General features: G+C 38.4%; 1 protein-coding gene across 3 annotated transcripts in view; it reads left to right on the top strand.

The window, feature by feature from the left end:
* The window catches only part of GSK3B (glycogen synthase kinase 3 beta), a 227,803-nt gene extending 215,477 nt beyond the window's left edge, over positions 1–12,326 (top strand). For 2 of the 3 annotated variants that reach the window (XM_047791390.1, XM_047791399.1), the window contains one exon: positions 12,148–12,326. In XM_047791390.1, the coding sequence (XP_047647346.1) occupies positions 12,148–12,215 (68 nt within the window). In that variant the 3' untranslated portion in view covers positions 12,216–12,326. Of the gene's footprint in view, positions 1–2,112; positions 2,163–12,147 lie in introns of all 3 variants that reach the window. The other variant, XM_047791405.1, reaches the window with a different exon arrangement.
* Positions 12,327–17,015: the final 4,689 nt, after the last annotated feature.

The following is a 17,015-nucleotide window of genomic DNA, read 5'->3' on the forward strand; positions in this document are numbered from 1 at the left end:
ATTATTGTGTACAACAAGCATTCCAAGTAGGGTTCATACCTTTTTATTCACTAATCCCACTTTAGGAATCTTAACTTCAGGACACATCTAATAGGAAAAAAAAAAAGAAAAGCTACCATGTACAGAGAAATGAATAGGAATAATTATAACAAAAAGGAGAACCAATATGATCTGAATGATCAACAGTAAGAAAATTTTTCAATACATTATGAAATCTCCATTTTTATGTAACCATAAAATATAATTATCATGGAACTTACATTTGTAGAAATCATCATCTTAATTTCATGGAGAAATCTAAAAACGTTAGGTACCATGTTGGCAACTGCCAAAATGTGTTTGCATTTGGGTAGGAACTGGATACAAATAGACAAAAATGTTAACAGTTGTGTTAATTAGTGGGTATAGGTGATGTTTTTCTCAAAAACTTTCACATTCTTTTAAATTGTTTTTAAAAAATACCTCAGTATATGGGCCATTGTAGCTGATGGCTGACCTGGATTGACATGAGAAACTCTTGAAAAGTACACTCTAAAAAGTACTACTGAAACTCCTGAAAAGTACTGTTCTCAGTCCATGAGTACAGTTTTTTTGGTTGGGGGGGGGGGAATGTTGTTTTTTTGTTTTTTGGTTTTTTTGGTTTTTGGGCTTTTTAGGGCTGCATCCTGTGGCGTATGGAAGTTCCTAGGCTAGGGGTCAAATTGGAGTGGCAGCTGCCAGTATGTGCCACAGCCACAGCCATGCAGGATCCGAGCTGGGTCTATGACCTACACCACAGCTCACAGCAAGGCCAGATCCCCAACCCACTTAGCAAGGCCAGGGATCAAACCCACATCCTCATGGATACTGGTCTGATTCATTACCACTGAGCCACAATAGGAACTCCTATAGTTTCTTTTTTCTTTTTTTTTTTTTTGTTTTTATTGTTATTTCCCCAATACAGTTTTTTCTCTACCGTACAACATGGTGACCCAGTTACACATACATGTTTCTTATTTCAATATTTATATCTGATTTTTCTCCAGACCCTCTCATTCATTCCATTTGGGAGACCATTCATTCAGACCATCCAGAGTAAAAAATCTTGAGAAGTTATAGTTTTATTAATCATAAGATGAATCACTTTAGAGATGGTCTGATCCAATGCCGCATGAGTTAAGTGTGAGATGAGGTTGGGAATTTCAGTTAGAGCAGTTTTCTCTGTTTGTATGTTAGTCTTCTGGGTAAAGTTTCTTCCACTGCAGTGATTCTGCTATTAAAGCAAATTTGAAAACCACTGATCTCATGTCACCTTTCTTACTATCTACTGAGAACTAGTGTCCCATGCTTGTGTATATTCAGTAATTGGATTCTTCGGTAAATTCCCATCTTTGTATCACCCTGTTAGAAATGTATCTGCCTATACGTCTTTCACTCAGTGATCCTGCTGTGGTGTTTTATAGAACCAACCCCATTCTCACATGCACAGGTCCTTCACATTTTAATGATGGCTAGCATCCTCTCCCTACTAATGAGGATTTTAAATCCTAATTCTGAATATGTTCTAAAGATCAGGATGTTGGATTTTCTGTATAATTATCTGTCATCTGCACATTTCATAAACACATTAATTTTTTACCTCTTTTCCAAGCAGCTAATAAAATACATCCAACAGGACAAGGCAGGACCTACTAGATTTTTTTTCCCTTTTACCGAAGTAATTGATAAAATAAATAAATGGGACTAGGCAAGGTTTATTAGGGATTATTCTGATGATGATCTCTAAATGACGGGTTACCTTTTTGTTGTTTGCTTATATAATAATGTTATGAAAAACTTTGTAAAATGCTTTACTGTTGTCGAGAAAACTTTCAGATTTTTCCATCAAAAAAGTGACTATCAAAGATGGAAATTAAATCTTTTTTTTTTTTTAAAGACTCAGAAATTTCTGGTACCTAAGTATTTGTAAATTGAATTTCTGTAATCCATTTTAGAATGTGTTTAGGACTATAGATTCTGGGTTTAAAGACGTTTGAAATATGTTAAAAAATTTAATTAAAAAAATATGTAGATTGCCCTCACCTTCCTTGGGCTGCATTTTGTTTATTAGGATTTTTGTTATATCCTTTTCAGGTTGAAAACCCTTCTAACAGAAAAGGGAATCATGATAAGAGTTGGACAAGGTCTGTCTTCTCTGTCTTTTTACCTGGTCAGGGGGCTTAACTTTTCTTGATCTTGCTTTGAAAACCTTTTGCCATTACCTCATTTAAACCAAATCTGGCCTATTCTTACAGGTTCATGTTGTTATTTTCTATTTTTCCTAGAATATGTGCCCTACATCTTAAAGTTACATATATTTAAATTAGGAGCTCATCAAAGAAAACCCTTTTAAGTCGGTTTCTTTGGTACTTCTTCTTTTACTTTGCATTGAGCTTATGTGCAATTTGGTTAAAATTTTGCTTTTTATACATTTCTATTTCTTTTCAGTTATTAGCCCACCCTTCTTTTTGTTGAAGACTCTAACCACAAAATCATACCTATTTGTTCCCTAATCTTTTTGAAATACATTTTGCTAAAGTCATGGTTCAGCTTTAGCCAGGGCTAGGGATCCCTTTTTCTCACTATTTCAGTTATTTTTATCCCAGAATTCCTGTCATCTTGTCACCTTGTATATTACTAGCCAATTTTCTTTAACCAGACATAGTTAAACCCAGAATAATTTCTCCCATTATTTGCTTCAGCTGATTTTGAAAAATAAAATGTTAAATTAAGTCAGTGTATCAATACTTTTCTAAAATGAAAGTTGCCATCCCTACATTCCCTCCCCAAGCATGGTTATCCTTAGCCTCTATGCCACTTTTAGAGTATGCATTGGGAAAGCTGCCTCCATATACTGTCTAGTTGTAGAATCTGTAGTGTATGCCCTCAGGTGTTCCTCTTCTCTCCTTTCTATTTTCTATCTTAACCCAAACATATGCAGAATTTCCTAAAAATATATAGCTTTTAAAAACAGGGATTTGGAGTTCCTGTCGTGGAGCAGTGGTTAACAAACCCGACTAGGAACCATGAGGTTGCGGGTTCAATCCCTGGCCTTGCTCAGGGGGTTAAGGATCCTCCATTGCCGTGAGCTGTGGTGTAGGTCACAGATGCAGCTTGGATCCCACATTACTGTGGCTCTGGCATAGGCTGGCGGCTATAGCTCCGATTAGACCCCTAGCCTGGGAACTCCGTATGCCACAGGAGCGACCCTAGAAAAGGCAAAAAGACAAAAAAAAAAATTTAATAAAAATAAATAAAAACGGATTTTTCTCTACTAAATTGCTTCTTTTTATGTAAAACATGTCATCTTGTATTAAGTCAGAAATTTTAGGGAGTTCCCATTGTGGCTCAGTGGGTTAAGAATCCGACTAGTATCCATGAGGATGAATGCGAGTTCAGTCCCTGGCCTTGCTCAGTGGGTTAAAAGATCCAGTGTTGGCGAGTTCAGTCCCTGGCCTTGCTCAGTGGGTTAAAAGATCCAGTGTTGCAGATGCAGCTCTCATCTGGTGTTGCTATGGCTGTGGCGTAGACCAGCAACTACAGCTCCAATTTGACCCCTAGTAAAATCTTAAGTTAGCGAATGTGCTGAGACATTGTTCTGGGTATAAGTGTTCTTTAGTTCCCTACCTGTAGTCACCTGTTTATATTCATATGCCTTTTCTTATTCTTTACTCCTAAATTAAGTTTTTTTTAACTTCAGAGATGAAAATAAATCCTATGTCCCCGTGGCCTTCAGTTTCCTACCTCAAAAAACCAAGCCTCTTAATTAAAATGTACTTTGCTCCTGAGTTCACAGCAGCTAAGACCTCTGTGCTGCTGGTCAATCAAGTATAAACAATCTTCTTGATAAGCCTTCCGTCTGAGTTTCAGTTCTGTTTTTTTAAATAACTGAAGCTACTGTGGTGTCTTGTGCCACACCTTCTCCTTTGAATAACATGACAAAGATAGTGATACTTTGCTGAGGACTGTACCCCCTCCCCATTATGACACACAAAAAATTGTCAATCATGGTAACATTATAAAGAAAAAACTGAAAATTGAATCCTTTTCCTTACTAGTGATAGTTTGATTTCATTAGTGTAGATTATGATTTTGGTTGAAATAGAATCTTAGGGTATGTCTTTAATTCTCTGTGAGTAATGCCATTGTTTGTTCATTTGTCAGTTAATAACACTAATGTCTGAGACATAGTTTTCTGGTAGAGGCATTTCCACTTGGAACACCTTGAATAGAAACATCCTGAGTTAGCTACATAGTACAAACAAGGAAACACAGGAGTTCATGATGTAGTTAAGCCTGTTAAGAACCCAGCTAGTATCCATGAAGATGTAGGTTCTATCTCTGGCCAGTGGATTAAAGGATCCGGCGTTGTCGAGAGCTATGGTATACGTTGCAGACACAGCTCGGATTTGGTATCTGCAGCTCCCAGTTGACCGCCAGCTTGAGAACTTCCATGTGCCACAGATGCAGCCATAAAAAGAGCCCCCCCCCCCAAAAAAAACAAGGTAACACAGATCTCCAAAACATTATCTTTTAGAAGAGTTGACCTGTCATGAGACATTACTGTCATAAAAAGAGGATACCTGGGAATAGAAATATATAAAATGGGCTTGGTGAATAGAAATACATAAAATATATAATAAAGGAAATAAGAAAATAAAAAGTATACTTAAAGTTCCCAAATATAAAGTACATGTAAAACACAAAAAGTGTTTGATATGTCTGAAATAAGCTCTTTTACTAATATACCAATAAGATTTTACAGTTTTTTGAGAACCTTAAAAACATTTACGGAATAAATAACTAAATTTTTATTTAATTTCAATTAAATTTAAATAACCATATGTAGTTAGCAGGAATCCTATTAGAGAGTACAGAGAACATTTCCATTATTGCTGCTGGGCTAAGACAGTGAACACTTTTATCAATTAGAAGATTTTAGCTTTTATAGACCCATAGTTCTGGAATACTGATTCATGGTGGCAGAGCCTTTGGAACTCCAACCCCTTTATTTATTCTCTGTCCTTTCCTCCTAGCCTGTTCCCTTGTTTTTTACTTTTTCATTTAAACACTTTGGCAACAGTTTATAAATGGGAGGGACTTCCATTCACTCCCCCCCCCCCATTTATACATTTGATCAGGCACATTTGGAGGGAGAATGGATGGGACTTGCTGATGTGTTGGAGAGGGTGGGGGAGTAAGGAATCAAGATGAGAATTTGTGGTTTACCACATGAGCGACCAGATGGAACAGTTTCCTCAGTATTGAGACAGCTGCCCATGAAATCCATGGCTTGATTATATAGTAACTCTTATGGATTTCTGAGAATCTGAAAATAAAGCTAGATGCTCTCCTAAAAAATATATGTGTATCATTTACTTTAAAATCATTTATATAAAATTTTATATAAAATCATTTATATAAAAATTTACTCTAGGACAAAAGTCACAGCCTGAAGGACTCTGTTGGGAACTTAATGTCTTAGAGTTTCACCCTTAGTTTCACTAGAGGATTGCCCAACTAGTCATTTTTACCTCTGAGGTCACACATAATAAAATTGGTCTTAATACATGCACAAATTCCCTTTGCCATATCCAGTACAAAAACCATAGACTCTTCTTAGCATTAGGGAAAAAACCATAGACTCTTCTTAGCATTAGGGAAAAAACAGATTAACATCCAATGCATTTCTTCCTTGTCTTATATACCTTATTAGGAGCATACCTAGTTTTGTCAAGGGACTTGGTCAATAGTGCTCTGATGGGCTTTTGAACCCAAACCTTAAGTGGCGTTTAAGTTATTGATATATACACATGTATTGGTTATCTGTTGCTACATATCAGGATACTCCAAAATTGAGCAACCTAAGAATAAACATGTGTTGGGAGTTCCCGTCATGGCTCAGTGGTTAACGAATCTGACTAGGAACCATGAGGTTGCAGGTTCGATCCCTGGCCTTGCTCAGTGGGTTAAGGACCCAGCATTGCTGTGAGCTGTGGTGTAGGTTGCAGATGTGGCTCAGATCCCGCATTGCTGTGGCTCTGGCATAGGCAGGCAGCTACAGCTCCGATCAGACCCCTAGCCTGGGAACCCCCATATGCCTCGGGAGCGGCCCTAGAAGAGACAAAAAAAAAAAAGAATAAACGTGTTATCTCACAGTGACTGCTGGTCAGAAATTCAGGAGCAGCCTAAGCTATATAATTCTGAGTCAGGATTTCTCTTGAGATTATAGTCAAAATGTCAGGGCTGAGGCATCTGAAGGTTTGTTGTCTGGGGCTGGAAGATCTACTTCCAGGATGGCTCATTCATGAAGTTAGTGAATCTGTGCTGGCTGTGTGCAGGAGGCCCAGTCTTTCACCATGTGGACCTCTCCATAGTGCTGCTTGATTGTCTCACAATGTGGCAGCTGGCTTCCCCTAGAGCAGATGATACAAGGAGAGGAAAGTAGAAGCCACAGTGTTGAAAGTTAGAATGTTCTAACTTTTGAAGTCACACACCATTAATTCTCCAGTGTCCTGGTGCTTACATAGATCAGCCCTATTTACTAGGGGACTACACAAGGGTATGAACATCAAGAGGCATGACTCATTGAAACGATCTTGGAAGGTGGCTACCAAAATGTAAAAGAATGACCTCATACCTTTCCTCCCCCAAAGCTGATTATTCTTTCCTTTCTCCCTCAAGTCTATCCTTGGTTTGTTGGTCGGGTGGTTGATCTTGTGACAATACCAGAAGGGTGGTAACAAGCACTGGTTTCTAGGAATGTTAGAAGTCAGTGAAATATCAGCTCTATAACTGTTTCCCAAACAGGTGTATCTCTGTATAGGCCATACAGACTGTTTGAAAATTGGATAATAAAATAACTACATCCTTTTTTTTTTTTTTTTCCTTTTTACAGCAGTACCTGTGGCTTATCGAAGTTTCTGGGGCTAGGGGTCGAATCAGAACTGCAGCTACAGGCCAGATCCTTAACCCACTGAGCAAGGCCAGGGATCAAACCTGCATCCTCAGAGACACTCTGTCAGGCTCTCAACCCACTGAGCCACAACAGGAACTCCAATACTCTTAATTCTTCTTATTATAAATTTACTGATCTGTTTTAATGTAATAACCTTTTAGTTAATAGAAATAGGCTTGTAGGAGTCACATTGGATTATGAATGAAATCCAATGTGTCTGAATGAAAGCCCTCTTTCCTCCCTTTACTAGGAAGTCTTTTCTGCTTGTCCCCTACAATCCATAAAGGTAATCACTCTCTTTCTCTCTTCCCTCTGAGCTCAGCTCTCCCACTTGTTAGCTCTATGACCTTGGGCACATTACCTAATCTCTGCGCATCCATTTTCCCACTTACAAAGTAGGTGCAATTAATTGTACATATTTCTTGCTATGTGGGCTAAATGGCATGCCTGCAACATATGATATGTGGCAGCTTGGTAAGCACACAGATGTTAACAACTGCCGCCACTGATATTCACTGTGGTGGTGGTGGTGAATGCAGTCACATTAAACATGTATTTTTAGATGTCTCTTTTACCTTTCCATTCATTGGACAATTACTAAGCACTTTTTTTTATTACTTAATGTATTTTATTACATTTGTAGGTGTACAACAATCATCACAACCAAATTTTACATCATGTCCATCCCAAACCCTCATTGCATCCCACCACCCCGCGACCTGTCTCATTTGGAAACCATAAGTTTTTCAAAGTCTGCGAGTCAGTATCTGTTCTGCAGAGAAGTTCATTCTGTCCTTTTTTTAGTTGTAAGTGATAGCATTTGATGTTGGTGTCTCATTGTCTGACTGACTTCACTTAGCTTGATAATTTCTGGGTCCATACATGTTGCTGCAAATACCGTTGTTTCTTTCCTTTTAATGGCTGAGTAATATTCCACTGTGTATATGTACCACATCTTCTTTATCTACTCCTCTGTCAATGGCCATTTAGGTTGTTTCTATGTGTTGGCTGTTGTATATAGTGCTGCAGTGAACATTGGAGTACATGTGTCTTTTCTTTTTTTTTTTTTTTGTCTTTTTGTCTTTTTGCCTTTTTCTAGGGCCGCTTCCCATGGCATATGGAGGTTCCCAGGCTGGGGGTCGAATCAGAGCTGTAGCCGATGGCCTACACCAGAGCCACAGCAACTCTAGATCTGAGCCGCGTCTGCTACCTACATCACAGCTCAGGGCAATGCCGGATCTTTAACCCCCTGAGCAAGGCCAGGGATCGAACCTGCAACCTCATGGTTCCTAGTCGAATTTGTTAACCACTGTGCCACGACTGGAACTCCTCCGCATGTCTTTTTGAATCATGGTTTTCTCTGGATAGATGGCCAGGAGTGGGATTGCTGGATCAAATGGTAATTCTATTTTTAGTTTTCTCAGGAATCTCCATACTGTTTTCCACAGTGGTTGCACCAATTTACATTCCCACCAACGGTGTAATAGGGTTCCCTTTTCTCCACACCCTCTCCAGCACTTATTGTTTGTAGACTTTTGATGGCCTTTCTGGCGGTGTAAGATGGTACCTCGTAGTGGTTTTGATTTGCATTTCTGTAATAGTGATGTTGAATATCTCTTCATGTGTTTTTTGGCCATCTGTATGTCTTCCTCAGAGTTTTGTCTGTTTAGATCTTCTGCCCATTTTTTGACGGGGTTATTTGTTTTTTCAATATTGAGCTGCAGAAGGTGTTTATAAATTTTGGAGATGAATCCCTTGTCGGTCGCTTCATTTGCAGAGATTTTCTCCCATTCTGTGGGTTGTCTATTCGTTTTGTTTAGGGTTTCCTTTGCTGCGCAGAGACTTTTTAAGTCCCATTTGTTTATTTTTGTTTTTACTGTCATTAAGAGGTGGATCTGAGAAGATGTTCCTGTGGTTTATGTTGGAGAATATTTGGCCTATGTTTTCCTCCAAGAGTTTTATAGTATCTGGTCTTACATATAGGTCTTCAATCCATTTTGAGTTTATTTCTGTGTGTAGTGTTAGGAAGTGTTCTAATTTCATTCTTTTACCAGTGGCCATCCAGTTTTCCCAGCACTGCTTATTGAAGGGGCTATCTTTTCTCCATTGTATATTCTTGCCCCCTTTATCATAGGTGAGTTGACTATAGGTGCGTGGGTTTAATTCTGGGCTTTCTGTCCTGTTCCACAGATCTATATTTCTGTCTTTGTGCAGCACCATATGGTCTTGATGACTGTTGCTTTGTAGTATAGGCTGAAGTCAAGGAGCCTGATTCCTCCAGCTCCATTTTTCTTTCTTAGGCCTTATTTCATAGATGAGTGGTATTATCACCATTGTACAAATGAGGAAATTGAGAGTAGAAAGGTTAAATAACTTGTTCCAAAATCACCTAGATACTAAGTTGTAAAACTAGGTAGTCTGTTGGAGGCACGATAGAGTTTATGGAATTTCACTTTTTTGTTTCTTTGTTTTGCTTTTCTCTTCCCTGTGCTTTGTCTCCCTCTGAGAAACAAATTCTGTTCTTTTTCTCAGCAAGGACATGTATAATTTGATTTTAAGTAGAGTTCATTGCACTAATCAAAGGTTTTTTGTTTTTGATAAATGAGTCCAGTGCTGTGACTTTTAGATATCAAGGATATTTGTAATCAAAATAGTTAGCTATTAAAATTGTATGTATCAAGTGATTTGGAAAGAACACAAAGAACAATAAGAGATCATTAAATTACAAACCTGAGGAATATGAATGTCATTTCAAATTTTATTATTCAGAAAGTGATTTCGTTTCTGGTTATATGCACACTTAAAAGGCTTGTGCCTTTTATGATAATAGTAGAAGCAGCCTTCGAATTTATCGAAGGAGGGGGAAACTAGTTTTCGGAATGTTATAAGCTCACAGGTAGTAGCCAGTGAAGGACATCTACAAGTTAGTAATTAAATAGTTTGTTGCCAAAGAGCAAATTACTATAATGGGCTTGGTGGGTGCTGGCCAACAGCTAATGGCTGCCATGGCCAGAGCTGCTAATAGTGATGGTATGTGTGCTGATGAATTCTTGATGATCAGGGAATCTTAAGTCCTGAGGAAGGCCAGAATGTGAGTTTTTACCTGTCATCTTCACATGTTGAAAATGAGAAGTGCTGTTTGATGATGTTCATGCATAGATTCTGAGTGTCATCCGAAGCATGGGAAATGCTGCAATAAGCATGGGTTTGTGAGAAACATTACAATTCTAAAATATCTCTGTGCCTTCCAGGATTTTGCAGGAGTGTTGGTTTTAATGCAGCTTGTGCCTAAATTATGAAAATGAACATTTTTCCTGGCCTGTCAGGAACCTGTGGCCCAGACAGGAATTGATGTTAGATTATTGATGTGCAGAATTTGGATGACCATTGAGAGTAAAACTCCTAATAAGAAGAACATGTCCATGAAAAACCAGGACTTGGGAAGTATTAGATTTAGTTACTTACTGATTATTAGGAAAGACTGTTTACCTGCCTTTGGAGAGTAGGTTATATATTATATATCATGTACCTTTTCTTGTCACCTGTCCATATGCCATACCAATAAGTTAATGTGATTCCATGCTTTGGCCAATATGAACTTAACGCATGGCCCCCAATGTCATAATGTCCACGCTTACTTCCATGAAAACAGGATTAGAAGCAGCTATGGGTGTTTTAAAGGAAATTAAGTGAACTAAACACAATCATTCATATTAAGAGATACAAAGATTTCTTTCCCCAAAGGCTGAGTTAAATGTATATAAGGGCAGATTGTTTTGAGGAACAGTCAGGAATTTAGAAAGGAAGTACAGTTTTAAGAGTGGCTTTCAAGATGGTAAACTGAATGGCTAATCTTTTAAGAGTTCCTTAAGCTAGAATTACTCTGTATCCTTGGGGTTTGTTCTTTTCCTGCTCAGTTAAAAAATTCAAGGTAGGAGTTCCCGCTGTGGCACAGTAAATTAAGACTGCTGTTGAAGTGGCTCACTTTGCTGTGGGAAGCATGGATTTGTTCCCTGGCCACACAGTGGGTTAAGGGATCTGGTGTTGTCACAGCTCGTTCAAATTCAACGCAGGAACTTCCATGTGCTGCACGTATGGCCATAAAAAGAAAAAAAAAATCAAAGTAGAAAGATCCAAGGAAGTACCAAATGTTGCATTCTGCCATGACATCTACTCTACCCATCATAAGATATAGGAGAGATGAAACTTGTGGATCCATTTTTTGGTGTCACCAGCCTTGATAGGCAAGGATGGTGTGACTTCTAGAGCAGTGGCTCTTAGAAGTTCTCCATCTCAGTCAAACCACCTGTCTTCTTGCTCAGGGCTTAATATGAAGTTTTTGAGAGAAAATCTGCTAGCAGTATATTCTCAGTTTCTCAGTCATGTATGTAATGACAGAGATGTGGCCACTGAAACAGCATGTTGCCTACCTGAGATGGACAGCCAGTATAGACACAATTAAATGCCTGTTTAAATGATAATAGAGGCTGTGAAATAATAACGTACCTTAAAAATTGTGGGAGTTAAGTTAGTTGTAAAATTGTACGCATTTCCAAAGGATTAGACAAAGTAAGCTGAGTGCTAAGACATTTGACTATAAGATGCTTTATTGAGTAAGGGAATTGATACAACAATGGCTATTTCTTTTTTGCTGGGTTGTATCTTCCATTTCTAGGAATAACGAAGAGAGACTGTACTTAGAAAGCAAGCAGCTGAGTTTGATTTACACTTAGTGCTTCTGTCTGTCAGCATTGACCCATATTACTTTCCTTGCCTCTGCTCTTTCACCCACTTAGGCAGATGGTATATTGTAACACTGTTCAGAATTTTTAGCAAGTTTTCCCAGCTGTGCACTGTTCATTTATTTTCAAAAGAGCTAGAATCCAACTGAGTATTTGTGCTCTGCTAATCCCAGCTGTGGCAGGAGTTTGACAGAAATGGTCTCTGGCTCCCTGGGTCTGTAATCTACTCAGGGACACAGTCTTCCCTGCACCAAGTCCAGGCCAAGTCCCAGAGTTAACGCCAAGCAGAAAGAAATTGAGATTTCATAGTGTTGGCTGTATTTAAAACATTTCAGCTATACCTCAGAGTCTGTAGTTGAGGCAGCATACTTTTCTCTCTGGGTTGTGAAAGTGTTGCTCATGCTCTCTTTTGGGGCTTTTGATTTGCAGATACTAATGCCGGAGATCGTGGGCAGACCAATAACACCGCTTCTGCGTCAGCTTCCAATTCCACCTGAACAGTCCCGAGCAGCCAGCTGCACAGGAAGAACCACCAGTTACTTGAGTGTCACTCAGCAACACTGGTCACGTTTGGAAAGAAAATTAAAAAGAGAAAAAAAACCTGTTCATTTTAGTGTTCAGTTTTTTTATTGTTGTTCTTATTTAACCTTGTAAAATATCTATAAATACAAACCAATTTCATTGTATTCTCACTTTGAGGGAGATCCAGAGGGTGGGAGGGGTTGTGGGAGGGCAAACCGGAACACTAGAACACACAATCTCTCCCATGACAATCTTTTTTTATCAAAAGTCTGCTGTTGTATACTTTAAAAACAGGACTCCTGCCTCATGCCCCTTCCACAAAAGAAGAAAACTTTGTTCTGTGCTGAAGTTTTTTTGAACTTTGTTTTCTTTTAAAGTCAAGTGTAAGACTTTAGTGTATAGTGCACAGCTTGAAATTGGTTGGGAGCTTAGCAGGTATAATAACACAATGGGGACTTAAATGTCACTTGTAAAATTAATCCATATCCTCGGGTGTTTGAAGATTTGCCTTTGGCATATTGGTGGCAGGTGCGGCAGACAAAAAAAGGAAATGTGTATCATTTGTAACCCAGAAGGTCAATAAAGTTGGAACCTTTAAGGGGAAGATTCTTAATTGATTTGTTAAGGTTTTGTTTTGCCCTTAATCAGTGCCAGTGATAAAGAAACTTATGTAGGAAGCTATCAAAGGAAGAGCATGTGTGCTCTGTGTGTGGATCTTTGTTTGCTGACCAAAGGTTCTCTGTAAATCAGTTTTAAACTAGTGACCTAGGAGAAGACTGAAAAGGGTGTTGAGCTGGCCACTCTGGCTGCAGAGGTCAAAAGCTGATGAACCTGGAGGAAGGGGATGAGCCAGGGGCAGGTCTCACCACTGAGAGTTGAATTTGTCCAGATTTTTTTTTCTCTAAAGTTGTTTCCCTTGGAAAGATACACTTGAGAGACATTATAGTTAAATAATGTGAACTGTAACAGTCTACTGGTTTATTTTTCATATTTTTAACTGCAAATTGAGCTTGTAGAAATTGCCACATTCTGCGCATAGTTCTAATTAAATCCAAATCTAGAATCTGTATTTAATTTCAGCTTTTTTAACCTCATGCTTTCAAATTTTTATTTATTGATGCATGCGTGTTGGGCCATTATGATTTTAGATGGTAGGAATATTAAAAACTACACATCAAAATGATATAAATAGTCATTTGTACCTGCTGACTTTATAGGAAAGCTGATTATATAAATGTGTGTATATATGTTATATACATAGATTCAATACTGCCTTTTGTTTTTGTTTTTTGTCCACAGTATCAAAATTGACTGGTCGAAGCATGAGAAGAATGTTTCCCCCACACTCAGTTAAGAGTTTTTGTTTCTGTTTTTTGTGTGATCAGTGAATAATATGAGAATCAGTCTCTGTTTTTGAAGAAAAAGCAATATTCCTTGGAAAGCAAGGAGGATTGAAGGATTATGTTGGCAGTGAGGAAATAGATTTTCACAACTAGTTTGTTTTATACTTTTAAGGTTGACATCTATGTGGGCCTTATATACTCTAAAATGAACCTTAGTCACCTTGGTGCTTATGGGCCATTACTTGACCTATGAATCTTTAAGGCACAATCAGTTGTACTTTACATTTAAAGATCACTTGAGTGATGGCCACCTTTCCCACCTACCTTCCTTCCTTCCGTCCCCACATACCTTCCAAGGTTAGCTCATAACTGCAGGGCTGCAGAGCTGAGCCCTAGACTGTGCGTAACCTCCCTTCACCCTCCTCGTTGCCACCTTAGGTCATGTTAGGGGTCTCGCCCTCCAGGTGATTTGGAAGTGGAGTTTCTTGGCAGCCCTCATACAGGTCCCAGCACCCTGTCCTGCTTCCTAACCAAGTGTGTGTGACTCTCCAAGAGAGCCGTACTGCCTGCTGACGTGAACCAGTACCCAGAGAGGCAACTGTGAGCCATCCTCGCTTTCACTTACTGTTTAGCTAAGCTCTTACACCACAGAAGGGTTTCTCAAACCTCTGGTTATATCAGAGTTCATGAGAAAGGTAACACTCAGTCAAACCAAATCAAACAAATTGAACTTTACATTTCTTAATGAGCTTCTGAGAGCAAATTAAGATTGAAAAGAAGTTTGAAAGTATTTGGCAGCATAATTCCTAAAAAGAATGGCTTTGATCGACAATTTTCAGAAAGGATTATAAAGAAGCTGGACAGCAGGTCTGTGGCAGAGATATGGACCTACTTCAGACCAGACTGCCCAGCTGAACATTTGGATACAGACCCAATCTGGACTTGGTATACCTGCTAGAGTCCATAAAAATCTGTGCTTGTTTTAGGAAACAATTCCCCCACCCCCCATAAATGGGGTAAGAGAAGAGAGAAAAGTTGATGCTTTTCTCTCATTTTATTGTGTATGTGTGAGGGCTGAGGTGTGTGATTTTTCTTTCTCAAGGATCATGGCAGGATCACAGAACTCTTTTATACAAGTGAGATCCAGGTCTCTGAATATCTTTTTGTAAATAATAATAATAATAATGATAATAATAAAAAGCTCCTCACCAAATTCAAGCTTGTACATTATATTTTCTTTCAATGTTTTTTAAATTTTAAGTTTTATTGTTTTGTATGTAAATATGTGGACCCAGGAACTGTTATTAATGAGCAAAAAGTTACTGTTCAGGGCAGTGATTCTGTTTAATAATCAGACAAATTGTAGACGAGCTTTTTAAAGCCATATAGTTTTAACTCTGTACAGTAGGTACCGGCCTGTATTATTGTAACAATAACTCTAGCAATGTATAGTGTATCTATATAGTTTGGAGTGCCTTCGCTTCCATGTGTTTTTTTGTTTTTCATCTTGCAAAATTGAAATTTTGCAAAATTGGTTTCTCTATCCATGTCTCCCTGTCCCACCCCTTTGCCCTTTGAAATAACTCACTCATAACACAGTGTCTTTGCCCCTTCCACAGTTAATTTCGGTGATGCCATGCTCAGGAGTAGGAAGAGGAAACCATGTTCATAACCTCACTTCATTCAAGCCCTGCCTTTGTTTCAGTTCTGAACATCTGTTTCCTCAGTAGCAGTGACCAGTTTCATTTCGAACTTAGTCCATCCAGAGACTTAGTGTAGTGCCAGGGAGCCCTGGAGCTGGAGGATATCAAATAGATTAGATTTTGCTCGTCTTTTTCCCCAAACCCTAACCATGAGTCTTACAAACAGCAGATTCCAGGAGCCCCCCACCCTCTCTCTCTCCTCCTTATCAACTTCGCTCCCAAATGAGAGAAAGAACTAGAGAGAGAGTTGGTTTTTATAAATCAGAGTTTCCTAATTGTATTGGGTTTTGATACACGAGTGGTCTAAAATGCTGTTGTGCAGTTACCAGCAGCTGCTGCACAGATTGCCGCCTGTGCCATGAAGGACTGTTGTTTTCACAAGGGAACATCCCTCCCTCCTGCCACCTCTACCCCTGTTCAATGAAACGTCATTTTAATTTCTCTTTTAAAAAACCAGTTTAATTCTTACTGTGCCCATCATGAAGGCCTTTTTCGAAAGAAAAAAAAAATCAAAATTACTCGTTTTGCCTCTAAGTACTCTGTATAAGATGTCTTGAGTAGAAGAAAAAAACTTTACCAAACCAAAGGTTGCTATTTTTGGAATATCATATGTTCATTCCAGCAAGGCAGAAGACTGCACCTTCTTTCCAGTGACATGTTGTGTCATTTTTTTAAGTCCTCTTAATTTTTAGACACATTTTTGATTTGTGTTTTAACAAAGCCTGCCTAACCAGTCATCTTGTCTGCACCAATGCAAAGGTTTCTGAGAGGACTGTTGTATTCTCTATCCCTGTGGATATAAAGACACTGGCATTTCATTTCTCTTTCCCTTTCCTTTTTAAGGGATTTAACTTTGGAATCTTCCAAAGGAAGTTTGGCCAATGCCAGCTCCCCAGGAGTTTGGGGGTTTTTTCTTTGTTTTAAACCAAAATTGTATCTGATTCCTCTTGTTCATGTTAGTGATCATCTAATCACAGAGTCAAACACTTTCTCCCCTATATAGAGAAATAAACTAAGCATGCTTTATAAGAAAATCTGTTTTCTGATAGAAGCCTGAGCCACTGAAAATAAGAGGGACAACTAGAAGCAGAGTAGAGTCTCAGACGAAGGTCTATGTTTGCAAGGCTTTGAAAGTAATCCCTGGGGTTTGGATTATTTTCACAAGGGTTATGACGTTTTATTCAAGTTTGTTGCTCCGTTTTGCACCTCTGCAATAAAAGCAAAATGACAACCAGTACATAAGGGGTTAGCTTGACAAAGTAGACTTCCTTGTGTTAATTTTTAAGTTCTTTTTCTTATTATATCTGTCTACAGGCAGATACAGATAGGTGTATGAAAATGTGCTTGCCTGTAAAATTTGCATTCATAAATGTGTTGCCGATGGATCACTTGGGCCTGTACACATACCAATTAGCGTGACCACTTCCATCTTAAAAACAAATCTAAAAAACAAAATTTATTATATATATATATATATAAAGGACTGTGGGTTGTATACAAACTATTGCAAACACTTGTGCAAATCTGTCTTGATATAAAGGAAAAGCAAAATCTGTATAACATTACTACTTGAATGCCTCTGTGACTGATTTTTTTTTTCATTTTAAATATAAACTTTTTTGTGAAAAGTATGCTCAATGTTTTTCTTTCCCTTTCCCCATTCCCTTGTAAATACATTTCGTTCTATGTGACTTGGTTTGGAAATAGTTAACTGGTACTGTAATTTGCA

Source organism: Phacochoerus africanus, chromosome 1 (assembly GCF_016906955.1).
Source record: "Phacochoerus africanus isolate WHEZ1 chromosome 1, ROS_Pafr_v1, whole genome shotgun sequence".
Lineage (NCBI taxonomy): Eukaryota > Metazoa > Chordata > Mammalia > Artiodactyla > Suidae > Phacochoerus > Phacochoerus africanus.